This window comes from Berghia stephanieae, chromosome 6 (assembly GCF_034508935.2).
Source record: "Berghia stephanieae isolate SIO BIC M18660-M18661 chromosome 6, UCSD_Bste_1.3, whole genome shotgun sequence".
Classification (NCBI taxonomy): Eukaryota; Metazoa; Mollusca; class Gastropoda; order Nudibranchia; family Aeolidiidae; genus Berghia; species Berghia stephanieae.
In genome coordinates, this window is record NC_088365.1 from 13,695,702 (window position 1) to 13,708,241 (window position 12,540).

At 35.4% G+C, this 12,540-nt stretch overlaps 2 protein-coding genes across 2 annotated transcripts in view; both read left to right on the plus strand.

Annotated features, from left to right (window-relative positions):
• LOC144974521 (protocadherin-like wing polarity protein stan) overlaps positions 1 to 8,283 on the plus strand; it is a 411,532-nt gene extending 403,249 nt beyond the window's left edge. The window contains exon 24 of the mRNA XM_078917457.1: positions 7,266 to 8,283. Coding sequence (XP_078773583.1) covers positions 7,266 to 7,267 — 2 coding nt within the window. The 3' untranslated portion in view covers positions 7,268 to 8,283. The remainder of the gene's footprint in view (positions 1 to 7,265) is intronic.
• Positions 8,284 to 9,825: 1,542 nt separating this feature from the next.
• On the plus strand, positions 9,826 to 12,168 carry LOC144974522 (uncharacterized). The gene has a single exon (XM_078917459.1). It carries the CDS (start codon positions 10,110 to 10,112, stop codon positions 11,154 to 11,156), a length of 1,047 nt encoding a protein of 348 aa, XP_078773585.1. The 5' UTR covers positions 9,826 to 10,109; the 3' UTR covers positions 11,157 to 12,168.
• Positions 12,169 to 12,540: the final 372 nt, after the last annotated feature.

Consider the following 12,540-nt stretch of genomic DNA (forward strand, 5'->3'; position numbering starts at 1 on the left):
GAAGAAGTGTGAGAAACACACAGAAACGAGTCGTCTCGGCAAAAAATGTGAGTGAAAATTTACATTATATATTAGCTCTAACCACCATTATCGAGCACTTTCGTACCTACAAGTACCCACCAACACTCATAAATATATATATATATATATATATACTACCTGATGAGAGCTTACGCTTGAAACAACGTTGTAGACGTTAAATAATCATAATTATACTTGAAATGTTTTATAAATAGCTCCTTTTATCAAAAGGTTGAGCACTATTATTTCATGGTTTTTGTTTTTATAAATATATATATATATATATATATATATATATATATATATATATATATATATATATATATATATATATATATATATATATATATATATATATATATACATACATACATAAGATGTTACCAGCAATAATGGCTGTTGATAGCTGCCCAAGATTCATCAAGATGTGATCAGAATCATGAGTTGTCCATGTAAGATGATTTTGTTATTATGATGTACTGGTGTTGTAGGCAATAAAATGAAGAATAAAATACAAAAGACAGAACGTTTCGGCGTCAAAATCCTTCTTCAGCCAACAACAACAACAACAACAACAAAAAACCAATAAAAATGTATGTAGTGTATTTATGTTTTTATTGGGTTTGTTTTTTTTTTTGTTGGTGGCTTAAGAAGGATTTTGAGTCCGAAATGTTCCGTGTTCGGCATTTTGTTCTTTTTTTTTTTAAACATTTTTGAAGCTGTTGAATTCATTTTTTGTTTGTTACTTAAAATTAATTTTGTTTATTATTGTTTATGTTGACCTCCTTACACATCCTATGCAATTTGTTGACTCACACAAGGACTTTATATTCCTTTACTTTCTTCCTATGCGCTCGGATTTGCAGATCTGATAACCTAATGCAATTGTGGGCTTGATTTAACATTGGTGTTATGGGCAATATTTTGCATTGGTTCGAGAGTTTTTCCATGACAACAACTGCTAGCCCTTAACGATTTGGGTTATCGGACCTGCAAACAAGTGCATGTCGCTTTCTTCCATTACAAGATGTTCCGATTGTCATTGTATTTTATATCATGTGATTTATAATTCTTGACTGTCATTTTTAAATCAATGTTTCTATTTGACATTTTAAAGATTTTTCTATTTATCTGATTTTTCTATTTATGTGATTTTTCTATTTATGTGATTTTTCTTTTTATCTGATTTTTCTATTTAGCTGATTTCTCTATTTATCTGATTTTTCTTTTTATCTGATTTTTCTATTTAGCTGATTTTTCTATTTAGCTGATTTTTCTATTTAGCTGATTTTTCTATTTATCTGATTTTTCTATTTAGCTGATTTTTCTATTTAGCTGATTTTTCTATTTATCTGATTTTTCTATTTAGCTGATTTTTCTATTTAGCTGATTTTTCTATTTATCTATGTACAAGATAGAAAGTCCATGTTTTAATGTTGTAAGAATGCAAATAGTGTGTAAATTTGTATTTCAAAAAGTAATATTCTCCTATTAACGCAGCTGGTGCAGGGTTCTTGACTTCCAATAATGGGAAGAGAGGCCACTTACTGTGTCTTCTATACCCTTATTTCTGTTTTCCAACTTTCTTTTTTGTCTTTGTCTTTGAATGAGATTAATTGGTTATGTCCTGGCCCTTGTCAGAGTCCTTGGCTGGGATGGAAACTGTCAAATGTTTAGTTATATGTTTGGGAGATGATATTTTTTTCCTTGAAAATCATCTATCTGTTATGTATTGTTATACTTGTTGTTTTGAATATATCATGAAAACATTTGAGTGTGTTCCTCCGATTGGAGACTGGCTGGTGTCTGGATGAGACTTTTAGGTGATCTTAAACTAAGTACAATGACAGTATGCTTTTGGAATCTACTTCTGTTCACTATTTGAATCAAATCCCCTTTGTCATACTTTTTTTTGGCTGCTCTTAATTGTGAATCTATCATATTTTGACTATTCCCTTTTCTTCCTTTAGCGGGTGGTTGGATGGGAGCATCACCCTTGAATCATATACCTATGATGTTCGCATGGGTGTACGATCTGATAGTGATGTCGTTTCTTCTTCTCTTTACTAGCCTATCCTGCTTCTTTGGTTTGTGATTGTATTTTTGACAGGGGATATTTTTTTTTCTGTAAATCTTCTGCCTGTTTGTTCTTGGTTATTTATAATTTAGCTTATGATATCTTTAAGATTATGATTTTGATTTACATTTGTACTATTTTTGTTAGATTGCTTGTTTTTTTGTTTCAGCGGTCTCTCATATAACCTCAATTGTGTTGGAAGAGACCTAAAGCAACAAACAAACAAAACTTTTCTTCCTTTTTACTGGCACTGAAATGACCAAACAAACATGTTTAAATGGTACAAGATGGGAAGTCGTAGATTTCATACGTCTAGAATGTTATTACTACCCAATATGCATCCTTTATACTGGCGCTGATATAACCTAAATGTGTTGCTAGCCCCGTAATAACCTTTAAACACAATCAAAACAATATGAAGGAAACATTTAAAATATTCTGGTCTGGGACAAAAATCTGAAATGGAGGTTTGTCTGCAACACTGACAGACAAAGAAAAAAGTCATACAAAAAGATTACAAGAAAAAAATCAGAAAAGGGAGTGGAGCAGGCACTTATGTTGATAACAACAAGAGATGAAGCGAGTAGAAAAATGCCAGAAGACAATAGAGAATAAAAATTTCGCAGCTGTGATGGGGGTTTGAACCCGCGACCTTACTGGTACGACAGCTCCGCCTGTCCGGGGAGAGCGTGACTCTACCGTATGAGCTATCCACAATCAAACCCCCATCATATCTGCGGAATTTTTATTCTCTATTGTCTTTTGGCACTTTCCTACTCACTTCATCTCTTGTTGTTAAGAAAAAAATCAGAGGGGATGAATATTTCTCGCATTTTTCTTTATTTTTATTTGTCTGGCGCTGTTTCATTTTCATATCTACACCTTTTCGGATTTTTGTCCCAGAACAGAATATTTTTGACATTTCTTGTCATCACTCTGTACCTTGCACCAGCACCATCTTACTAATTTGTTACTTTGTTTTTCTCGAACAAAATTATGGCAGTAAAAAAAATGAAATCACACGAATAGTTTTGGTTAGTAAATCTTTTCTGTATGGTTGGCGCTGAAGAAACCAATGGTCTGGTTGTATTTCAGTGGCGTCCTAATTGGGCACGGGCCCATGTCAGTCGGGCCTTGAAATCGTTTAGGTGTGGTGCCATGTTGACCAGTTCATCCAGCCCATTCCACTCCGAGATAGTTCTAATGAAGAAAGAATTTCTGTAGTTTTGTGTTCTTGTCTGTGGGATTTTGAAGCAGTTCGAATTGTTTTTGGCGTTGTTTTGTTGACGTGTATGAATGGTTTTCCTGAGAATGCTGACCAATCGAGAACTGCTAAATAAAATATGTTTTATTCGTCAATTTTACTATATTTCATCGTCATAACTTTGTAATTTTTATGATTTTGCTGAATAAGAACAGTCCAGCAAGTGTCCAATTCATCCTGCTCTACTGGGAGTTCAAGGAAGTTATGTTGGACTGTAAATTAAATTCTTTATGTCATAAAATCTGCCGTCTTAAGGAAAAAGACCATATCTTTACTTGTAATAAGAGGTCACATACGGTCCTTTTTCCTTAAGACGGCAGAAACTTGTGCAAATTAAAGAACTTGTTTTGAAAAAAAACAAAAAACAATAATAAATCATATTTGTCTCTAAGGAAATTCAACAACTATCTCCGCCCTCGAATATGAATACTCAGAATTGAGTCGACTTCATGTAACATTCAGATTCTATTCAGAATTGATTTTATAATGTGAATTACAAGAATGAATAAATAAGCGTTATAAAATATATATATATGCTTATATAAGCATGGCTCAGAGGTGCAGTCTTTGCTTCGTACCCAAAAGTTACCAAGTTCAATCACCCACCACTGTGCTGTGTGGCCTTGAGCAAGTCACCTCGGCCTAGCTCAATTTGTGGCACTGCAATGCGGCTAATGCCTGTGTTATTCCAGTCTTTCCTTGGAATAGACCCTAAAGACAAATTTCTCCTATGTGATGAATAAAGGGAATTTTATTAATTTAATTTAATTTAATTAATTTGTTAATTTAAAGCATTACATATGGTAAATAAAATAAATATAAAAATTAAAACTTGTAATCAAATTCTGTTTTAATTGGAGTGACTCTACACACGATTTCTTGCTGGGGTTCCTGATGACCTCACTCACATAGTCGGCAGATAGTGAGCAGGGTGGCACATCACGTACTGTGTCTTCTATCCCTTTGTATATGTTTTCCAATTTGCTTTCTGTCTTTGTATTGGAATGGGAATACTTGGTTTTGTCCTTGCCCTGGCCGGAGTCCTTGACTGGGAGGGAGACAGTCAAATGTATACTTATGTCAGAGGCTCCTACCCTTCCGGTTTTCGCGGAATCATTCCTCTTAATTGGTCTACATTCCGCGATTCCGCTTTCAAGGCAAAAATTCCGCTTTTCAATCAAGAAAAATAATTTTAAAATGTTAGCTATGGTTTATTTCGTCATCATCCTCTATGGTCAATCAACACACATTTTGTGTGTCTGACTATTCCCTTCATAGTCTGTGCAGTTGATGTCAGATAATATTATATTTTAGGGAGGGGGTGGGAGGAGTCAATGACCGAAGTATTATTATTATTGTTGGCTCCACAATGTGACCTAGTAATATAATAATATGTTGGCTCCAATCGGTATTATTATTGAATAGGCTTTTTTCAAATCCAACCATTTAATGATTTGCTCTGAGACTGCCAGGGCCTGTGTCCTCTATTATTATTTGACCCCCTTATTAGTCTTTAACCCTCTCCTCACCAACTATAGGAAAATCGTCACATACGTTACGATACAACCAACATTTTTCTTATTCAAATTTTCTGTTGTACATCATAAAACTTTTAGAAAATTAACAATGTGTTGTAGAGCATGTTTTGCTAAAGAAATTATTTATCGTTAGAACTTACTGCTATTGTGTTTGAGTGATAAAATATCTATTTTTAAATTGCGCTTTAAATTGATCTTTATATAGCGCAATATCCACTAAATGTGCTCAAAGCGCTTTACAATGGGTCCCTGGTTAACAGCAACATTTAACATGTAAGACGGGACATAACGCCAGTTAGGAGATATTGGGAGATATTACAATTTTTCGGACAAAGACAACGCTGTTAACGGCCAGGTACTCATTTTACACCTGAGTACGGTGAGAGAATGTGAGTAAAGAGTCTTTTCCAAGGACTCAACTATGCGCTGAGCGCGAGGCTCGAACCCGGGACCTTCCGATCCGAAAGCGAGCGTCATACCACTAGACCACATAGCCGCACGTGTGTTTGGGGGAACTCCTGAAAATGGCTGGTAAGGAGAGAGTTAAACAATCTGCAGTTTTGTAGACATTTTATATATTGTATCATTTGAGGACTTTGGATTGTCTATTACATTATCTGCAGCAAATCATGTCGTTTAGTCTCAAATTCCGATTTTTATGTACTATGATTCCTCCTTGGGGCTATTGGGGGTAGGAGACTCCCCGGGTGGGGTTCCTGACCTCCCATAGTGGGCAGGGGGCTACATACTGTGTCTTCTATCCCCTTATATATGTTTTCCAACATGCTTTCTGTCTTTGTCTTGGAATGAGATTACTTCGTTTTGTCCTGGCCCTGGCCAAAGTCCTAGCTGGGAGGGAAACAGTCAAATGCATAGTTATTGTTTTGGGAGATGATATTTTTTTTCCTTGTAAATCATCTCTCTGTTATGTAATATTATATTTGTTGTTTTGAATTTATAATGTAAGCATTTGAGTGTATTCTTCTTTGTTGGATTTTGTGCTTGTGTCCGGATGATACTTATAGGTGATCTTAAACTAAGTATATTGTTGGTATGCTCTTGGAATCTACATCTGATCCCTATTTGTTCCCAATTCCCCTATGTCTTACCTTTTCTTGGGTGCTTTAATTGTAATTCTAGAACTTTTTACTTTCCCATTTTCTTCCTTTTTACTGGCGCTGATATAACCTAAATGTGTTGCAAGCGCCGTAAAACCCTTAAAAACAAACAAAACAACGTTCAAGGTTAAAGTTAGTTTTGTGTGTCGGTGCGTTTTATCTGGCTGACGGATTGTTGTGAACTTTTTGGCTAAACGCACTGCATTAATTGGAATTTTTTAAAATCTAGCATTAGTCTATGTGTGGATTGAATTCCCATTAAATAAAGGATGATGTTAAATTTTTGCTGCTTGGAGCTCGATGAAATCAGTAAAAATAGTCAAATTGAATCGAAGTTCTCAATTTAACCAACGGAGACCGATGATGTGAGAATTTCGGGTTTTCCCCTTGTCAACGAAACATGATTAATGAATCTCTAAAGACGAATGTAATGCATAGTATTAGTCTTAGTAGTGCCAATAGCTCAGTTGGTAGGGCACTCGATTCAAACGCAAAGGCACGGGACTCAATCGTGGGTGAAGTCGAGATTTATTTCTGACCATCCCCCCCCCCCCCTCTCTCTCTCTCTCTCTCTCTCTCTCTCTCTCTCTCTCTCTCTCTCTCTCTCTCTCTCTCTCTCTCTCTCTCTCTCTCTCTCTCTCTCTCTCTCTCTCTCTCTCTCTCTCTCTCTCTCTCTCTCTCTCTCTTTATCTCTATTTTTCTATCTATCTTTCCATCTCTCTATCTCACTGTCACTCTCTATATCTCTCTCATTTATCTATCTATCTCTCTCCATCTCTCTATCTCCAACGATACCGGATAAACCAAGTTTTCATAGACCTCCTTGGCTCTGAAGAATTTTATCTTTCATTCGTCTAAAAAATTGTGTCTGAAACAGAGCCAGACAAAACAGAATGAACGACAAACCATCATGTTATAATGGCCATTCTCACCTCTCTCATTCGTCCTTTGTGTTTCATTCTCATCATGTTTTGTTGATAAAGGGGAAATCCGAAACGTCCATATTATCTGTCTTCGTTTATTAAATGAAGTTTTCAGTCCTTTTCCTATAGGGAATGAGATTGGCGGAAGAGTAGCGTCCCTTGATTGGACGTCACCGGCGGAGAAGTTATTTGTAAACAAACCAACTACAAGCCAAACGCTTCTAATACAAAATTTATTATTCATATTTCTGTACAAAAATGCATTTGACTTCAGTGATATAAAATGCTGCGCAACTCAGGAATATTTTGAGGAAAGAAATACAGGACATTCAAATTAAGTCACCCGATGCCGTATTGATGGTCACTGGCGATTTTAACCAATGTAACGATTTTACTCTCCCGGGACTTCATCAATACGTGGACTGCGAGACAAGGGACAAAAAAAACATTAGATTTATTCCTGTGTAATATTAAAAATAGTTATAAATGTTTACCCCGTGCCCCATTAGGTTTCATCTGACCACTGCATGCTCTTGCTACTCCCCACCTACCGCCCTGTTTTTAAACGTGTAAAACCAGTAAAGAAAAGTGTACAGATCTGGAACGGAAGTGTGTGTGAAGATTTGCGTGGTTGTTTTGAATGCACTGACTGGAATGTTTTTATCGAATCATGTGATAGTGTGGATGAGCTGAATGACTGTGTGAGTGAGTATTTAAAATTCTGTGAACAGCTAGTGTCTTGTAAAAAAGAAATAAAATATTATCCTAACAACAAGCCTTGGATAACAAAAGATCTAAAACTTTTATTGAACCAAAAGAAAACTCTCTATACTAGTGGAAACAAAAAAGATCTGAAAACAAAACAAAAAGAGATAAAGAGGGTAATATCTAGTTGTAGAGATAAGTACAAAAATAAAATTGAAAAATGCTTTTCTTCTGGGGATATACGGGACACGTGGCGGGGGCTTAAAACTGCTGTGAACTATAATCCAAAGCCCACGATTATATCAGAAGATATCGAAATTGAAACTTTAATAAATTTTATTCACGTTTCGACACAGCAAACAAATTTGATATTGAAAATGAAAAACATAAATTAGATAGGGCTTTGGAAGATGAAATGACTATTGAGGTCAGTGAAGAGGAAACGAGATTCGTATTTTCGAAACTAAACGAGAGGAAGGCTGCTGGGCCGGATGGATTGAAAGGAAAACTATTAAAAGAATGTGCCCACCAGCTTTCCCCCATTTATACACATATTTTTAACTGGTCCCTCCAATGCGTTTCGATCCCTGAAATTTGGAAAACTTCAAAAATTATTCCTGTTCCAAAAAAAGAAAAACTTGAAACTATGAACGATCTCAGACCTGTTGCACTGACTTCAATAGTCATGAAATCTTTAGAAAAACTTGTTCTTGTTAAAATTAGGAATCAGTTTATGCCATTGAGTGATAGTCATCAATTTGCTTACAAACCAGGACGTGGCGTAGAGGAGCTATTGCAGATTGCTTTTTGCAGATTTTTCTTCAGCGTTCAATACAATGCAACCTCAGTTGGTTGTTCAAAAATTGACTAGTCTGAATTTAAACAAGTATATAATTGCTTGGGTGCTCGAATTTCTTAAGGAGAGAACACAATATGTTCAATTAGGACAAAACAAATCTTCCTGTATAACTACAAATACTGGTGCTCCTCAGGGTTGTGTATTGTCCCCTGTATTATTCCCAATATACACGAATGACTGTAGAAGTCAAAACCTGAGTGTACCTTTAATAAAGTTTGCAGATGACACCGCTCTTCAAGGCCTCATAACAAATGGCAACGAAGTGGCTTATAGGCAAGAAATTGATAGATTTGTGTCTTGGTGTGATGCCCACCACCTAGAGCTTAACATAAGCAAGACAAAGGAGCTAGTGATTGACTTTAGGAGAGTGAAGGAACCGATAGAACCGTTAAAATTAAAGGACCAATTCGTCCAGCGAGTTCCTCACTACAAATACCTTGGTGTAACGATTGATGACAGGCTCAAGTGGGATGAACACTTGAAAATAATTAGGCATAAGATGTGCAGACGTATATATTTTTTATCAAAACTCTCTCAGTTTAGAATAGATAAAACCCTCTGCACATTATTTTATAGAGCAGTCATCGAAAGTGTTTTGTCATTTTGTATAACAGCTTGGGGAGGCAATTGCTTAGCAGTGGAAAGGAACAAAATAAATTCAAATATTAAAAAATCCATTAAACGCTATATAAATTATGTTGACGATGTAGATCTTTTATACGAGAAATTTTGTATAAATAAAATAACTAAAATATTAAATGACCAGTATCATCCACTAAGACCATCAATTATTATGTCAGAAAGAAGTGGTCGCCCTTTCTCTATTTCAACGAAAACAGAGAGACACCGAAAATCTTTTCTGCCGTCCAGTATTAGGCTTTATAACAACAAGCAATAATCATTTTATATAATTATTTCTCATTTTTACTTTAAAAAAATATAAATATTAATTTATTAATTTATTTGTTTTGCAATCTTTTCAATTTTCAATTTATAGTGACAGTTTTAACTATTTTACAGTGTTTGAAATTATTCATATTATAAAGCGCAGCTCTGGTTATAGAGCTGCTCCTTTTTTATATATATACATCCTATTTCCATTGTATTTTTATCTTATGTGTAAATTATAACACGTCTGTACAAAAAATTTCCTTTTTGGGATGCAATAAAGTATTATTATTATTATTATTATTATTATTATTATTTTTATTATTATTATTATTATTATTATTATTATTATTATTATTATTATTATTATTATTATTAGGAAATGTAATGCGTGAACTAAACTAATCCTTGCTTCGCGTTGAACGCGTATTGAACGCACATTCATCACGGTGAATTTCAAAGTCAAAACGAACCCCAAGTCAAAGCTTGATTTGTAAACGTCATTTTAAATCAAAACAAAACTATCAACGTCTGAACTACTCTGAACATAATATTATGGGTAAAATAAATGACAGTTTGTTGTTAGAGGTAGAAGTTTAGTGGAAAATAAAGACTTGTTACTCAACCACAGGAAGGTAAGCATGGATTTGCCAGGAATCCGTAATGTCCACTAACTCACTAACACTAACACTGAAATTGCTTCTGCGGTTGTAAAAATGGATGGTAAACGATTTATTTGTTTTTATTGCAAAAAGGAATTTAAGAATTTCTCTGGCATTAAGAGGCATATGCAGATTCATACTGGAGAAAAACCATTTCAATGTTCTCAATGCAACAAGAATTTTACTCTAAAGGAACATCTGAAAGCTCACATGTTGGTTCATACTGGAGAAAAACGTTACGAATGCCCTCTCTGCCACAAGCTGTTTTCTAAAAACGGGTATTTAACGGCACATCTGTCGGCTCATACTGGAGAAAAGCCATTCCAATGTTCGCACTGCGGTAATAGTTATGCTAAGAAACACACTTTAAAGGCGCATATGATGATTCACACGGGAGAAAAGCCTTACCAGTGTTCTCTGTGTAGCTACAGTTCTACTCAGAACCGGTTTTTAAAGCTACACATGTGGTGCCACACCGGGGTCAAACCGTTTCAATGTTCGCTGTGCCCTGTGAGTTACACCCGGAAACGTCGCTTAATAGATCACATGTTTACACACTCGGGAGAAAAGCCCTTTCCGTGTTCCCAATGCAACAAAAGTTATACCCGGAACTATGACCTGAAGGTACATGTTATCTCTACTCATACGGACAAACGTTTTCCCTGCTCTCAATGCCCAAAGTCTTACGGTTCCAGGAAGTCTTTAATGTCGCACATCTTGACCCACGCCAGAGAAAAGCCCTACCAATGCAACCAATGCCCAGAATCGTTTGCCACGAGCAGAAATTTAAAGGATCACGTATTTACTCACTCTGGAGGAAACCAATTTCAATGTTCACGGTGCGAAAAGAACTTCCCCAACAAAAATCGTTTGAAATATCACATGTTAACCCACAGTGAAGAGCAGCGTCGATTTCAGTGCTCGGAATGCAAAAAGAGCTTTATTGAGAGAGGTCACCTGACGAAGCACATGTGGATCCACGCTAAGGAGAAACGATTTCAGTGTTCTCTGTGTAAAAAGAGGTTCACTTTGATCCATCATGTCAAGACACACATGCTGACTCACACCAGAGGAAATAGCTGTCTTGGTGGTGTCTTTTGACCTCTCATGATGGGCAGGAGGTCATTAAAATTTGCTGTGTCTTCTATTCCTTTATATCTGTTTTCCAAGTTGCTTTCTGTATTTTTGGTGGAAATAGATTGGTTGTTGTTTTTTGTCCTGGCCCTTGCCGCGATCATTAACTGAGAGAGAAACAGTCAAGTGTTTAGCATTTGTTTTGGGAGATGATATTTCTCCCTTGTTAATCGTATCTCTGTTATGTATTGTTGTTTATTATTTTTCTGTTTTAAATATATTCTGTAAACTTTTTAGTTCATTCCTCTTAGCGGGATCCAGTGCTGATGTCTGGATCACAAGCAAAGTACACTGTTGTTGGTGTGCTCTTGGAATCTACATTTATTGTTCCCTAATTTGGTCGATTTCCCTTTGTCCTACTTTTTCTCCAGTCCATGAAATTGTTATTCTAGAATTTTTTCACTCTCCCAATCTCTTCCATTTTAACTCGTGCTGAAAAGATCTGAATTTGTTGCAAACCCATTATAAAAAAAACAAAGAAAAGAACAACAAAAAAACAAACAAACAAAATCGCTTTCATTGTTCCCAAAATCAGTATAATATCTTTTACACACAGAGTATTGTTTTGTTTTTTGATTAGTTTGGGTTTGGTTTGTTTTGTTTGTTTTTTTTTTTCTTCTAATTTTCGTTCCGTTTAGAATTATTAGTTGGTGATTTGATTTTACTTATTTTATTATCGTTTTTAGTTTTGTTTGTTTTGTTTTTTTGTTTGTTTTTTTTTTTTGGGGGGGGGGGGGGTTGTTTTTGATGGAGTTTTTTTTTCGGGTTTTTTTTTTCTTCCTTTTTTTTTTTGGGGGGGGGGGGGGAGGGCATGGTATGTTTTAAAAAAAGACTTTAGCTGCCATTGCTGTTTTAAGCATATTTATTTATTTAATTCGTTTTTTTTCAATAAGTTAAAAACAATTTTTTAAAAAAGCCCAAGTTCGAACATTATCGCATTATTTGTAATTTATTGTCTTAAATAAATATCAAGTTGAAAACAAAATAATATGTGCAGTCAAGTTTTATCCAGAATCAATGAATGTCGTTTATTTTGGCCATCAGTTAAAGGCCTGGTATTCATTTTACACATGAGTATGGTGAGAGAGAGTGATTAAAGAGCCTCTTCCAAAGACTCAACTTTGCGCCAATCAGAGATGGACTCGAACCCAGGACATTCCGATCCGAATGCGAGTGTTATATATACAAGACCACATGACCGCATAGACATTTGACTGTTTCCCTCCCACCCAAGGTTCCCTGCCAGGGCCAGGACAAAACAAAGTAATCTCATTCCAAGACAAAGACAGAAAGCAAGTTTGGAAACAGATATATGGAGATAGAAGACACAGTAAGTGTCTCACTAGGCTAT